Source organism: Vipera ursinii (assembly GCF_947247035.1).
Source record: "Vipera ursinii genome assembly, chromosome: Z".
NCBI classification, from domain to species: Eukaryota; Metazoa; Chordata; class Lepidosauria; order Squamata; family Viperidae; genus Vipera; species Vipera ursinii.
The window spans coordinates 91,665,549-91,682,142 of NC_139517.1; the positions used below are offsets into that span (position 1 = coordinate 91,665,549).

Sequence of the window (16,594 nt, forward strand, 5' to 3'; positions counted from 1 at the left end):
AAAAAAAAAAGGCAAGTTCCTGAGAGATGGTACAGGCACTCCTCAGCTTACAATAGTTCATTTAGTGATCATTCAGAGTTACAATGGCACTAAAAAAATGACTTATGGCCATTTTTCACACTTACAACCCTCGTAGTATCTCCATGGTCGTGTGATCAAAATTCAGGTGCTTGGCAATTGACTCATATTTATGACAGTTGCAATGTCCCAGAGTCATGTGATCACCTTTTGCAAACTTCTTATAGGCAAAGTCAATGAGAAAGTCAGATTTATTTACAGCTATTTAACCAATTTAAGAACTGGAGTGGTTCACTTATCAACTGGGGGGAAAAAAGTCATAACATGCAAAACTCACATAACAACTGTTTTGCTTAGCAACAGAAATTTTGAGCTCAGTTATGGTCATAAGTCAAGGACTACTGTGTCACATCTCACAACTTTCTACATAGCCACCTATGTTAGATCTATGCAATACTTCATATCCAAAGGAAACAAGGTGTTTTAGACTATATATACAGTAGACCTGCAAATGTGTTAGCTTGTATTTCCTTCAAACAGCTGTAGAAATTATATTCACCCTTTTTCCTTCAAAGCTAACATGCTGTATAATGATCTAATCTGTGTTATTTCTTATATCTGATATATCTCTGGTGTCAGTTTATCTTCATTCTAATCTACAAACATCTTGTGCCACTTAAGGCCCTCTGTTGTGTAATTTATTTCTCTTCAACTTCCAGCCAAGATATATAAAGAATATAAAAGCCCATTCAATTCTTTTTTAGCATTTCTTTCAGGCTCATTATCTACTCTGAAATTGGTAATATTATCTCTGACATAGAGACTGCCTCTAACATGAATAAGACATTTAATTCCTTAATTCAATTCATCTTCTGTTGACTGTATTTTTATTGCACAGATGAAAGATCATGTAGAATAGTTTGTTTGACTAAACAGCCCCCTGCACCAATTTGGAATTTAAATTAGTTATTTAATTAGAACTTATTTAAATAAGTTTATTTTGATGTACCTGGTCTTGAAATAGAGCCCCACCAAATGCCCACACACAGGCAAAGGCAAAATATATTTCATATAGGTCTCTAGGTCCATCAGTGGACATATTTTCAGGGATCAATAAACAGTCAAGGAGAGTACAAAGAGTCTACAAAAAACAAACAGAAAAGTGCAAAACATTGAGTGGGTTATCTAGATGGAAACATATGTCTTATATAGATTGAGCCACTCAGAACTGTTATAGAGGATAAGGTGAGCACAAGTAAATGGCCTATAAAAATATACCATAACAAAGTAATTATTGAGCTTAATTACATGGAATATTCAAACTAATTTCATGCAAAACTTATTAATCTTTTTCTTTTCTTCTTAGCATGAAGGAATGAAAAGCAAAGAGAGAGTAAGAATAACAGCATAATGATCCTGACATTATACTTTGGTGTGTAACCTGTGGCCTTGAACCCTTGTAGGATTGTATCACTGAATTCAATAGTAATTTGCCAGTTTTCTGCAGTAGTTCTTTTTCCATAACACAAATCAGCGTGTTGCAATTTAAGTAAGATAATTCTGAGTCTAAAATTCAAAACCCCAAGATACTGAGAGTCACTGTGTAAGCTGGGCGGCTACATAAATTTGTTCAATAAATAAATAAACATTTGATATCCAGAATTATAGTTCCCCACTTTCTAATGATTCACTCTTTCATAATGATAATGAGGCTCTCAGAGACCTTTTTACAAAAATGAAGTCTGTTTAAAAAAAAAGTCCTGCTTTATGTCCAGAGAACATTAAGCATCCCCAAAACAGAAAAAAAAGAATCTTTACACCTGATTTCACCAACAGGAAACAGGTTGCATGATTGAATACAGAAGCTGTTTTGAAATAGTCATGTAAAGCATGATCTCTGGCAGTTGGTTCCATAACTGTATAATTATACCATTCATCTTGATTGTAATATTATGTGTACCATAATAAGAGGTTTTTCCCCATATAGTCTGAAATAAATATACATGGTTGCTACTATAAATTATAGATAACATGATTTATATCATTCTGTCTTTCAGAGAACTTCCAGAGCATTAAACAAAAGGACAATAAAATATTGCTTTAATAAACAAACAAAAAAGAATACCTAACCAAATAAAATCAACCATCCTAAAAGATTAGAAAGTTAGTAAATAAATTACATTTCAGAGAAGCCTTCTGAAATACACTCCTTTTGTCTTTCAAACTGCCTAGTGAACAGACACATTTTGTAAAAAGAAGATAGCAAGGAGATCAAATATACTACCCTTGACAGAATGATAATTGGTAGCGCTGCCACTGAGCAAACTACCACACTATAAACTGTACTATAAACTCCATCTCACAGCTCATAAGTGGAAATGACTAGAAGAAGCAACTGAAACTTGCCTTTAATACCATCTATATATCTCAGGACACATTAGAATAAAAGAGAAATCCTACATTACCCCTTTTCCTAGTGCTTTCCTGGGCTTGAGAATTATTTATTCATGATTCAAGGTGCTGGTGATGACCTATAAAGCCCTAAATGGCTTGGGTCTGGGATATTTGAGGGAACACCTCCTGCCAGCATCAAACTCCCTTCGTCCAGTGCGCTCACACAGGGAGGGTCTTCTCAGGGTGCTGCCGGTAAAAGATTGCCGGTGGATAACACCCAGGGGGAAGGCCTTCTCTGTGGGTGCGCCTGCCCTCTGGAACCAGCTGTCCGTGGAGCTTAGGACCGCCCCTGACCTACGCTCATTCCGCCGGGACCTGAAGACCTGGCTCTTTGAGCTCTCTGGCCCAGGCTGAGAATTTTTAACTGAGGTTTTTAGTTAAGGGATAATTTAATCTTTTTAATTGTTTTTTTAACTTTTGTATTTTGTACTGTTTGATTTTAAATACCCTGTAAACCGCCCTGAGTCCTTCGGGAAAGGGCGGTATATAAATTTAATAAAATAAAATTAAAATTAAATTAAATATCCCCACCTTATCTGGATTCAATTTTAGTTTTCTAGCCCTCATTCCATTCATTATTTCCTAAAGAGAGCTATTGATGATTTACAGGATGTCCTCAGTTTCAAGACACCATAGCTTAAATTTCTGGATTACAGTTCCAAGGACTTTATGTAAATATTGATCATCAGAAGAGAAAGTCCAGAACCTGGTAGAACCGTACAACAAGGGTACTGATATGACTATTGCCAAAGAGAAATATCTTGTAGTTATTTTGGAGAGGTAGCAATGAAGTAGGAATATAATCATTATAACCAGAAGGCATCTGAACTCTTCAAGTGGACACTTTTTTTTAGAATGAAAAAAAATATTTATTGATTTTTTGATTCTATTGATTCTAAACTTTTATAATTTTCAATCAAAAGATACTTTATACATGAATATAATATGGTTGTATTTTACAGCACATTTTCCATAGCCATTAGGATAGGATAGTTCTCAATAAAAAATACTTCCCTATTTATATATGTTATTATTTGACTATGCATCACTTCATTAACTAAATCTGACACCGTGAAAACCATACCTGCACAATGCTATTCTCAGAGATGGGAATTATAGTTTTAAAGTTTTTTCTGAGTTGGTCCAAACATGGAGGAACATATTTATCAAAGAGAATAGTCAAATTTGCTTTTTCAGATTGATCTCTCCTTGATTCTATCCAACTTGCAACATATCTGGAAAAGAAAAATCCAGTGATTTCTCCCAAGATCTGTATGTCACAATAGAGAGGCTAGCAACAATTTTTCACACTAGGAAGGCAGAAGGGCACTTGTTCAATGCTAATACTGTCCATACCGAATGAATATTACCTGGTTCTTAAAGTACTAGCGGTAATCCCTATCAGAATACTTTAAGGCTTAGCACTAAGTATTCATAGGTGTCTTTTGGGTGTTGTTCAGTGCCTTTCTGACTTAATTTTTAAAACAATGATTTTAATTGAAAAAAGTTAACGGAAAGTTGGCATCCTGCAAAACAGTGCCATAAAGGAATATTTTCATGTAGGCCTTATTAGTTATTCCTAAGGAAACTAAAACAATGGCGGCAAAGGGTACTTTGTTCATTTGCCCAGAAACAAGGCAAAGTTCATCTGAGAAAATTAGAGAAAATAGTTGCAAATTCCTTCACATTCAGCAGAGGAACAATTTTGTTAACATATATAAGCCTTTCTATGGCTGCAATTTTATTAAGTATCTCTGATGTGGTCTCAAAATTTCACATGTTTCCAGTCTGCCATTGAGTATTTCAGCAATCAGACAATATTGAATAAATTTCTGATTTTCAATAATACTGGAGCATGTTTTAAAGAGAATTGTAGGCAACACAATACATTGTAGCTGAATTAAATGAATGCATATAATTTAATTAGTTGAAATATTAATGGCCTGCTTTTCAAATAAAAAGCTTTAAGGTAACTAACAACAGTAGAAACTTATGTCAATAATTTTATAATAATTAAAGTATATTTTATACATTTTACTATATAATAATAACAATTATAATATATAATTACAATAATGTTGATCAGAGAAACAGAAATAAGCCATAAAAAAGAAAATTCCTAGAGCAATTTGGATGACGGTTGACTTGGTTTGTAATCTGGTGACATTGCATATTTCATATTAAAATGAAAAGCTCTAATGCAAGAATAAGTTAATAAACATTACGTACGGATTCCAACCAAGTTCCTGTGGGTTTACATACAGAATTCCTGCTCTTGACACTGTAGCAGGGGTGGCTGTTTTCAAATGGTGTATCTCAAATAGCAGTCGCATTGATGGAGTCAGAGGGACCCGTTCGTTGCTGGCAAGTGTCAGCATCTACAAATGAGCAGAAGAGTGTAATGTTATTCTCACAAGAGATCCCACTGCATTCATTTTTATAGTAATTTAAAATTCTATTTCTGCTTTTATTTTATAAGGCTCACTTCATGTCTAAGGGTTAATTAATAAATTCAATACATCCTGAGTTCAGAAAAAGACCCAATCAACTACAAAGAATGCTATCAAATTCTAAAGGAAGAATACAGCAGAAGTTCATATTTAAAGTTATGATTAAATATTTGAAAAAACAGAATTAGTTGTACATGGTTTGTAATCTCTCTATTTAAAAGATTGTCAATCTGCACATAGAAAAGAATTCTAATTTACATAAAAGATATTGTCTCTACACATATAGATGTACACCAGCAATAGACAATCTAGTATTCTTCAGATGTTCTTCAGATCATTACAATCTCTTGTTTTTGGTTGTACTGGTTAAAACCAGTAGGAGCTAAAGTACTATATCTCTGGTGTATTTCTGATCACAGATTCTTGATTTGTGCTAAAGGATTGATTTTCAAGAGAACTTCTAGAGGAAAAAAATGATAGATTGAAGGTGGCTCTACAAAAAGCAGAACCAGTGCAAAGAATGAGGTACCAATGAGTAGACCACCTCTTTGAACTTTTCCAGACAAAGAGAGATTACCCAAAGGTGCTCTAGACAGTTGTTGCTCTTGAGGAAACTTAATACAAGGATCAATTTCTAAGTCATAGAAAATCTTGAATTCCTACCAATTCAACAAATTACAAGAGGATTTGGACATATATACATCTCCATTCCCTTTTCTTTTCTGAAAAGTACCAGTACTAGGATAAAATTTAATTGCAGAAATTAATGTTAACAAGCTTAGTTAACAAGCTCAGTTTCTAGCAACAAGATCATAAAACTCAGGCTTGTTTTATCTCAGTTTAGTCATCAATGCAGAATAAGAAAGCATAATTTTCTAGTTTATTAACCAAAATGGAGTTTTAAAAAATGCAATTACTCACATTTTAGTGAAATAAGAAGAAACCATTACCCAAAATATTTCTAACTGGCTTTTCTGGTACATCACAGAAAAGAACCAGAATGTTTCATTGAATCTCAGTCACATATAAAAACCATTTCATGGGGGAGGAAAACAAAGAAAATGAATGTTAAAAAAAATTAAAACGTATTTTCTTATGCTTACCTTATTATCATCCATGACAGTATTGAGTGATTCAATCCACATAGGATCTATGTCCCCATCTAAGACAATCCATTTTGGCCAATTATGGCTCATATTTGCTTGCTCTCTCAAAAGAGAGGAAAAGAGTCCTGAGAAATGCATGTAAATAGATTTTGATAATATTTAAGTGAAAAAAAGCAAAAGTTTCTTTCTCAGATGCAAAAGAATCTGAAAATACACACAACTGTTTACATGCATGCACATGAGTTTTACTAAAGGTTTCTTTCAAATGCATACTTCATTTGGGGCAAGATCAAAAATTGCAATCCTGTATGTCTAGGTTAAGTGATTCTACAGTGGGTGAAATAAAATTATATTGCCTGTCTAGTTGTGTACCACAATATAATGAGATTATATTAGCATATGGATACATCCATATAAAACTCTGACATCTAGGAAAGAACATATGGGGAATATGCAGAAGGTATCAGATAAGAAATCTCATGATCTATGTACAGAGGAAAAACATTTCAGATAATTTCCTATATGAAGTATTCAGTAATATGTAATATTGAGATGACCATCTGAAAGAGGATTTTATCTAAAGCAGCATTTATGGCATTATTCATAAATAGAATATAGTAACTGTTTTCTCTAGGCTGATTTATCAGGGTTCTAGTTTGTTTTAAATAATACTTTGCTTGATTTTTATTTCTACTTATTGACTATTGAACACAGATAAAAATTAAAAACTGGCAAATAAAAAAATAGCATGTCATGAAGTCTTTTAACATGCTACTTATGTATACAAAGGTACTGTGTTTTTTCTTTACAGAGAATAAAATAAGCATAGTCTCTATTGAACTGTGATAGGAAATGGAAATTTTAAAAATCCATATTCTGATATTTATCTTGCATGGTTTAACCATGTATGTACTTATAGAACAGAGCAATTTGGGGGTGATTTTTTACCCAACATATCATACAGCTAACAATTAAGAGTAGCTGGGATCCAGTGCAACTACAGAACATCAAATTGGGGGAGCTGGTATAAAAGTCATAATAATAATTATTCACTTGCCATCTTTCCATTCTCTTGTAGCATGTTGTATGAATCCAAAGAGCTCATCAGTAGTCACAGCCTTGGGATTCAAATCATTCCAAACAGGCTTGTGCTTCATGTTCATATAAGTCTTATTAAGGGTTTTCAGAATCTGTTAAATAAAAAAAGAAAGAAAAGAAAGAAAAAGAAAACTGAACCTTAAATTTTGAGGAAAAGTGTTTTTTTTAAAGTAAATATGAATATTTCTATAAAGTCTTGATCTTTGGACTGTATTTCAGAGGCTGGTTTTTAAGGACGTTAAGCATGGGAAAGGATCATCTAAAACTTTTCCCCACAAATCTAGAATTACAGAATTTTTAATTCTATACCTTCTAGTTTTTCTCATGATTGTTTTTCATTCACATCTGCCAACATTATTTCTGTTCACATTTCAACAGTGGTTCAATAATTTGCAAGTTTAGAAATTACAATGGGGCAAAAACGAGTGTGCATATTAGTTTCACTTTGAGAATAAGCAAGAATAATAGAGAAATGATAAACATAAAGAGAAATTGTTCTTCAGAAAAAATCAAAGAGAACCCATAAATTAGAATTCAGTAAGCTTTCACTTCCTCTAAAAAGTAACCCTGAATTGTTAATAATTTTATCTGTGATCTGCCCTTACTTTTTCATTAATGAATTCATTCATTGGCCACTCATTGACCATGCAATTGTGGATAGCTAACATCATCATCATCATCATCATCATCAAAACTATGCTTCAAGTTGCTGGTAATGACCTATAAAGCCCTAAATGGCTTGGGTCCGGGATATTTGAGGGAACACCTGCTGCCAGCATCAAGCTCCCTTCGTCCAGTGCGCTCGCAGAGAGAGGGTCTTCTCAGGGTGCCGCCGGCAGATAACACCCAGGGGGAGGGCCTTTTCTGTGGGTGCGCCTGCCCTCTGGAACCAGCTGCCCATGGAGCTCAGGACTACCCCTGACCTACGTTCATTCTGCCGAGACCTGAAGACTTGGCTCTTTGAGCTCTCTGACCCAGGCTGAGAATTTTAACTGGGGTTTTATTTTCAGGGATAATTTAATCTTTTATTTGTCTTTTAACTTTGTATTTTGTATTGGCATGATTTTAAAATGCCCTGTAAACCGCCCTGAGTCCTTCGGGAAAGGGCGATATATAAATCTAATAAAATCTAAAATCTAAATACTCAGAACATCTTACATTTTAAGGAGATACCTGGTTGATACCTAGGATGCTGGCAGTAACCCATGTCAACCATTAGTGCCAGTCAATTTGAATGTTCAGTTGACTGAGGTTCATGTTTAATAATAATAATGTTGGAAGGGACCTTGGAGTTCTTCTAGTCCAACCCCTGCTCAGGCAGGAAACCCTATACCATTTCAGGCAAATGGCTGGCCAGTCTCTTCTTAAAAACGTCCAGTGTTGGAGCATTCACTACTTCTGGAGGAAGGTTGTTCCACTGATTAATTGTTCTAATTGTCAGGAAATTTCTCAGTTCTAGGTTGCTTCTCTCTTTGATTAGTTTCCATCCATTGCTTCTTGTCCTGCCTTTTGCTGCTTTGGAGAATAGTTTGACTCGCTCTTTTTTGTCGCAACTCCTGAGATATTAGAACACTACTATCATGTCACTCCTAGTCCTTCTCTTCATTAAACTAGACATACCCAATTCCAGCAGCCGTTCTTTATACGTTTAAGCCTCCAGTCCCCTAATCATCTTTATTGCTCTTCTCTGTACTCTTTCCAGAGTCTCAACATCTTTTTTACATTGTGGTGACCAAAACTGGATGCAGTATTCCAAGTGTGGCCTTACCAAGGCATTGTAAAGTAGCATTAACACTTCACGTGATCTTGATTCTATCCCTCTCTTAATGCAGCCTTGCACTGTGTTGACCTTTTTGGCAGCTGCAGCACACTGCTGACTCGTATTTAAGTGATTGTCCACTAGGATTCCGAGATCCCTCTCACAGTTACTACTACTGAGCAAGGTAACACCTATACTATACCTGTGCATTTTCTTGCCTAAATGTAAAACCTTACTTTTTTCACCATTGAATTTCATTTTGTAAGATAGTGCCCAATGTTCAAGTCTGTCAAGATCCTTCTGTATCTTAAGCCTATCTTCTGAAGTGCTGGCTATTCCTTCCAGTTTGGTGTTGTCTGCAAATTTGATGAGTTCCCCATCTATCCCCTCATCCAAATCATTGATGAAGATGTTGAAGAGCACTGGGTCTAGAACAGAGCCCTGGGGCACCCCACCACACACTTCCCTCCATGTAGATGCAGTTACATTGAGGACTACACATTGAGTACAGTTGATCAGCCAGCTATGAATCCATCTGGTGGTGATGCTGTCTAACCCTCATTTTTCTATCTTATCAAGTAGTAGATTGTGTTCTAATTTATCAAATGCTTACTGAAGTCCAAATAAATCTAAAAATCTAGAAATCAATATGGCAATTAAAATGGCAATTAAAATATGCTAATATTTTAGTATTTATAATTAATAAAGTCCATGCTCAAATAATTATATAAACTATGTAAAACTGGCTTATTTAATATTCTGATCCAATGCCTGGGGCAAGAGCTAGAGTTTCAGTGCCTTATAAAAGATAGTTCATAAGGTGCTCTTGCATCAAAAATATTAGAAGGCTTTTTTCCCCCAAAACAAACTGTTTTTTGGTTATTCCCTAGATAGTCTTAATTCTCAAAGGAAAAAAGAATCACTTCCTTATCATGATTAGCTTGATCATAACAATATTTAACTACTGGAATTTCACATTAATGCAAAAATATTGATGGCCTTAATGATGTAAAAGCAAGTAATATTTTGCCACTTTGCCTGGAAAATAATATTTTCAATGAAATAATAGTTGAAATTAGGAAGGATACACTTGTACCTTGCTTTTTCCTGTTCCTGCATTTCCCATTACAAAGACAGAATGACGCACTGCCAGCAATTCCTCAAGCTGAACAACCTGCCAATAGTAACAATAACAATATAGTAATAATAATAATCACCCAGTGAGACACTACCTTGATGTGGTTGTGGGGTTTGTGTGCTCTGAGGACATACTGAACCATATTGGACAGGTTTCATCAGAGGAGTCAGACAAACAGTGTCTATCCCATAAAAAATATAGTGAGACATAAATTTTGGAAAGCCAGACAGCCTCAGATGTTGCCCCGGTTAACAAGGTCCGTGCTAGATGTTGGAGTTCCTGGAAATCTGGTGAAAAATGCGCTGCAAGACTAAGGACTGTTGGCTGAGCAACCAGGGCCAGCAACTGCAGAATTGTTTAACACTGATAGCTAAGTACCAGCAGTACTAAATTATTTAAGAAAAAAAACCAGAATAGTGGCAGGAATTGCATTCCTATGACAAATTAGTGCATGTGAGACATTTTATGATAATATGCTTATATTCCAATTAACACTGAATTACTATCAGACAGTACTGCAACTGAAAGGCTAACATTTTAAGGACACTATGAGAACACAGTAAGGTCAATAAGGATAACTTTATACCCAGCACAACCTGTCTGCAATTATTTTGATTTAATTTTTTTACAAAGTGTAATTAAAAGCAATGGATTTTTTTTTACTTTCAGAATGAAAGTCTCCTCAGGCTGTAAGTGAAGCTCCAGCGTAGATTGTTTAACCATCTGTTCAAATTGCAAGTCTCTCTTCCTTGGAACATCCAGAGCTGGAAAGAGGTCACTAATTAAACCCATGAAAATGGGGATATCATCTGTCACTATCTTAGGCAAATTGAAGTCCCTCAAGGCTCGCATAAGTATCTGGAAAGGCAGTAAACCACACATTATTGTACTTAGAAAGTTTCTGATCAATTTCATGGTCAAAATATACTTTGGGGGGGGAAAGCCCAATTAAAATCCAGTTAAAGGGAAATTGTGATGCAATGTGCAGTGGGGAAAAAACTATGGGTATGCATGTGTGAGAATCTCAGCAGTTATACAGCAGTTATACATTCCAGAGAGGGGTGAAAGACAAGACACTCCACAATCCTGAACAGTATGGGGGAGGGAGGAAAACACACAGGGTAGCCACACCCTAGAGGTGCATCATTAGGTAGAAAGTTATAACTTTAGTGGAGTGAGATTCTGTCTGGTAGATGTAACAAATACAGAATTGGACTAGACTGGATTTCACTGTGTTGTCCTTTGGGCTTAGGTGCCACAGATATGTTATTATCAAAAACAAACTAGAAGAACTGTAGCTTTTCTAATCTGGTGTTGTTGTCTGCATGTGCAGGGGAGAGAATTCCCCTTAGAATAGCCATGGTAAAATACCTGTGTGGGAATTTTCAAAGCTTCAGGGCTAACATGCTTGGATCTTGGGAAGCAGATTTATGAAGTATATCTTTGGATTATGTTGCATACCTGGTCTTCAGGTCTAGTCTTATCTCCTCGCTTCAGAGAGCCAGCAACTACCAAGACAGATTTAATAGCCCGAAGACCCCAATCATAATGATCCTATGATGAGATATATTCAAGAAAGTTCAAAAATTCATTTTCCAAATCTACTAACTTATCCACATTATCTTTTTAAAATCTAGAAACTAAGTTGTATTAGTCCTTTTTGATATTATACATTTCTGTACCAGTGGTCTATCAGGATGAAATTTTAAAATGAAATATTTAGTAAGTCAGATCTAAATTAATTCAGATTAATCAATAAAGTAATCAGGTATAATAAAATACTTTAAAATAGTTGTAGTGGTTAATGAAGATGCTCTGATAGCATCTGATTCATAAGATAATACTTCCCTACTCTATTAAGTTTTATTTTGAATAAAATAAACCTCAGGGACCACCTGCTGCCGGCGTCAACTTCCCTCCGCCCTGTGCGCTCCCACAGAGAGGGCCTCCTCAGGGTGCCTCCGGTCAGAGAATGTCGGCTGGTGGCCCCCAGGGGGAGGGCCTTCTCTGTGGGCGCTCCGGCTTTATGGAACCAGCTGGCACCGGACCTTCGCTCCTTCCGACGCGGTCTGAAGACCCATTTATTTGAACAAGCTGGCCTGGCCTGATGGGGGATGTTAGGGTTTTTAATGGGGTTTTTATATTGTTATTGTTTTTATCTGGGCGATTATTTAATCCTTTTTAATTTTTGTATCCTCTATTTATATGTGCCCTGTTCACCACCCTGAGTCCCTCGGGAGAAGGGCGGTATACAAATTTAATAAAATAAATAAAATAAAATAAATAAATAAAATTATTAGTAAGCTAATTATTTTCCATTCCAAAACACACAATGTACGCACACCATATTTCTACACATAGAAAAGAGTGAAGGAGACAAATAGAACAAAAAAGGTGTATGTATAATAAAAAAAATGGCATGAAGGAAGATTAAGTAATTTTGGACTACATTCTACTTATGTTACCATAGATTCACCTTCTTTTCTAAATTAACATTTTATTTGTTGGTTATAAAAATGAGAACATTTTTTTTTGCAAACTATTCTTTATTTTTGTAAGTACAGAGTAGCCATGAAAGCAGTTTGGTGTAATGGTTAAGACATCAGCCTAGAAATTCGGAGATAGTGAATTTTAGTCCTGCCTTAGACTTAGAGCCAGCAGTATGACCTTGGGCTTGTCATACCCTCTTGGCCTTAGGAAGAAGGCCATGGCAAACCACTTTTGAAATTTTTTTTCAACAAAACTGCAAGGGCTTGTCCAAGAATCAGAAATGAAAATAGAAGGAAAAAAGGGAGGGAATGGGGGGAGGAGCCATACTGTTTCACACCCAAAGCTAATTTAATACAATATCCCATTTGGACAACCAAATATAGAAGTTTAGAATGGGATATGAATGCTGTAGGAAATTCATTCCATCAATCAATCAGAATAGAGCTGGAAGGGATCTTGGAGGTCTAGATGCTATATAGAATAGAACAGAACAGAACAGAACAGAACAGAACAGAATAGAATTGGAAGGGACCTTGGAGGTCTTCTAGTCCAGCCCCCTGCTCAAGCAAGAGAACCTATACCATCTCAGAAAAGTGACTGTCCAGTCTCTTTTTAAAAACCTCCAGTGACAGGGCGCCCATGATTTTTGAAGGCAAGCTGTTCCACTGGTTAATTGTCCTCACTGTTAGGAACTTTCTCCTTAATTCCAGGTTGCTTCTCTCTGATCAGTTTCCAACCATTGTTTCTTGTCCTGCCTTCTGGTACTTTGGAGAATAATTTGATCCTCTCTTCTTTGTGACAGCCTCTCAAATACTGGAAAACTGCTATCACGTCACCCCTATTTCTTCTTTTCTTTAGACTAGCCCAGGGGTTGGCAACTTTGGCTCTTTTATGACTCGTGGACTTCAACTCCCAGAATTCCTGAGCCAGTATAGCTGGCTCAAGAATTCTGGGAGTTGAAGTACATGAGTCATAAAAGAGCCAAGGTTGCCTACCCCTAAACTAGCCAAACCCAAGTCCTGCAGCCATTCTTTATATCTTTTAGTCTCCAGGCCTTGGATCATCTTAGTTAGTCTTCCCTGAATTTGTTCCAAGGTCTCAACATCTTTTTTGTAATATGGTGACCAAAATTGGTTGCAATATTCCAGGTGTGGTCTCACTAGGGTTTTATAAAGCGGTACTAATACTTCATGTGAGCTTGATTCTATTCTCTGTTTATGCAACCCAGGATTGTATTAGCTTTTTTGGCTGCTGCTGCACATTGCTGGCTCATAGTCAAGTGATCGTCCACTGGGACTCAAAGATCCCTCTCACAGTTACTGTTTTTGAGCCAGGTTTGAGTGTCATCATTATATTTTGTGGTGGGGAAGTTCAGAAGATACCAAATAGAATTGTGAAGAAAATTTTTCCCTTTATACTAAATTGGCTACAGTTAACATTAGTTAACCTTGTGTTCTAGTATTATATATGAAAGTAAGAGAAAAATCTATCGCTAGTCACTTTCTTCACGCTATGCCATTGAAAACTATATTAACATTTAAGTAACAAATCCAAATAGCTTTAACCAGAATTATTTTGATAAGACTCTCTTGATTTGTTGATACAATGAATTGGATATATAAAGATAAGAAATTCTTTGCTTTCTTAAATATTAATTAGCTTTGTTGAAGCACAAGGTCAAAGAGATCTCATTTACCTGCTTAGAGAGAAGCTCTCTACAAAGAGTATATAGGGTAACAAACTTTCTGGCTAACAATCGTGCATCAATAAACCCTTCAGCAACCAGCATTATTTCACAGATTAGTTCAATGTCAGGGACCACCATTGCACAAGGCCTAAAAACAAAACAAAAATAAAACAAAAAACACACTGAATCAAAAGGAGACTATAATATGAATATAATGAGAATTAAAAAAAACTAACTGCTCCATCTGCCTGTCCTACTAGATCCAGTAGAATAGGCATGATATGGATTCCATCATCTAGGGAGCTACAGTGGGGCCTTTCTCCCAGACATGAGATCAGCCTCATCACTCCTAAACTTTTGAATATCTGTCAAGACCTGATTATGTAGCAGAACTGGGAATAGCCCTTTGTCTATTATTATATTTTTTAATTAGTTCCACTTTTATAGTTTTTATATTTTAAACAATTATTATATACAGTTTTAGGTAATAGTTGTTGTATATTTGTTCTTTTGTTGTGCTGTTGTCTGCTGCCCAGAGTCATCTTCTCTGAGATGAGCAGCATATAAATTAGATAGATAGATAGATAGATAGATAGATAGATAGATAGATAGATAGATAGATAGATAGACAGATAGATAACTTCAAGGTGGTGATTTTTATAAATGTAGTTGCTGAGCTGAAGACAACAAATAATTATATACTAACTTTCAATATATGGGCAATGGCTGCTTGCTGATTATTAGCATAGCCTATCGCAATCTCAAACAAAGTTGAAAATGTTAGTTTTCTCAAGTTAGTTTTAATAATTGTTTATACATGATCACTTTTGTTACAGAAAATATAAGATGACACAATGGATAATCTGCAAGGTGATCTTTTTTTCTGAAATACAGGTAAAAAAATAAGATGTTGCATTACCTTGTTTAACCATCTAAGTGACTTCTTTGCTTTACAAAAAGCTAAACGTTTGCTAAAGGGAATGATTCCTTTCTCATATTGCTTAGTGGAAAAGGTACTGATATCATGTGTTGTTCTGCATTTGTACTTTTATATATTTAATGTGTTTATGTAGTCAAAAACTGCTCTTCATTAAAGTACGTGATAGAGGTTTTTTAAAATAGAAAGGAACACGGGAATATGGCTTAGTGGTTCAATAAAAATAAGTGAAGCTATTTTAAAGTTATATTTTAACTTTGCTATGATTTTATTTCCAATAGTACAATTCTCTTTTGCATTTAGCAAAAAAAGTAAATAAAAACAACATTTCATCTCCCATATCTTTCTCCCTGGTATCAAACCTACAACTTTGAAGAACTCTTTCATTAAATCAATATATTAAAAAGCTCTAGTTTTAAACTATTGGAAATTAAAGAACTGATATTAGAGAGCATAAATGGCTTGTCCTTCATGCTTACCTGAATAGAGTTTTAAGATTTTCAGGTAATTCTGTTCGGCCAGCATAGCCTGGATTCATTGTAATAAATATTCCCACTGATGCTTTCAATGTAATGTTTTCTCCAAGGAATATGAATCTGTATTATTAAAGAAATAAATCAGCAAACTTCGTTACAAGTGAAGGAATTGTCTCTGGTTTCAGTTTCCTTGCAAATTGCACTCAAAACACAAGGAAAGTCTATAGCTGGGATATGAAAATATACACAACTACTTCTAATACACCTCAAGCTGTACAATTATCTAATTTTCAGTAGAAACCTCTTTGGGGATCTTTTAAATATGTTATAAAAAGTCTAGTTATTTTCAATTCAAGTAGATAATTAGTTAATCTCTTCCTAATATGTTTAATCCCTTAAAGTATTTAAGGAAACAGCTACTACTCACTGTTTTTTGTTATTTCTAATGGCATCATGGATAGTTTTTACTTGTACTGCCACCACTGAAAGAACGTCTACTGAAATTCGGTTGAATTCATCAAAACATCCCCAAGCACCTGTTTGAATCAAACCTTTATAGATGTTTCCTATGGACTATTTGAGAAATAAAATAAATAATAGTTTCCTATAAACAACAAGCACCAACTTTGCATTATTATACTCAGTCATGAATTCATTAGAGTTTGTTGGCCTACTAAGCTCAAGATGTCACATAGCTGCTAGATATAGGGATTAATATATTTGCAAATATAACTTTGCTTAATAAATAATAAATACTGGTATCAAAAAGTGTCACTGAGTTCAGTGAAATAAGCTACAATACAAAGTTTGCAAATGGGGCGAAAGAAGACACTCTAAACATGGTTTGGTCCCATCCCATTGATAGTATTTTATATTCTTAAAAATATATAATTGAATTATTTTGAGGAATACTAAGCAATGTCTCATTTCTTCCATTTTAAAAATACATTACATATAAGCATAAAAAGAGAAAATGCCAAA

The 16,594-nt window shown here is 35.1% G+C and overlaps 1 protein-coding gene across 1 annotated transcript in view; it reads right to left on the bottom strand.

Moving 5' to 3' along the window:
* DNAH11 (dynein axonemal heavy chain 11) overlaps nt 1-16,594 on the bottom strand; it is a gene marked incomplete at its 3' end in the record, with an annotated part of 228,403 nt that overhangs the window by 137,618 nt on the left and 74,191 nt on the right. Inside the window, 11 exon segments of the mRNA XM_083379026.1 lie at nt 1,028-1,159; nt 3,557-3,707; nt 4,702-4,850; nt 6,026-6,153; nt 7,086-7,218; nt 9,982-10,059; nt 10,687-10,881; nt 11,485-11,577; nt 14,210-14,348; nt 15,617-15,733; nt 16,041-16,186. Of these exon segments, the coding sequence (XP_083235152.1) occupies nt 1,028-1,159; nt 3,557-3,707; nt 4,702-4,850; nt 6,026-6,153; nt 7,086-7,218; nt 9,982-10,059; nt 10,687-10,881; nt 11,485-11,577; nt 14,210-14,348; nt 15,617-15,733; nt 16,041-16,186 (1,461 nt within the window).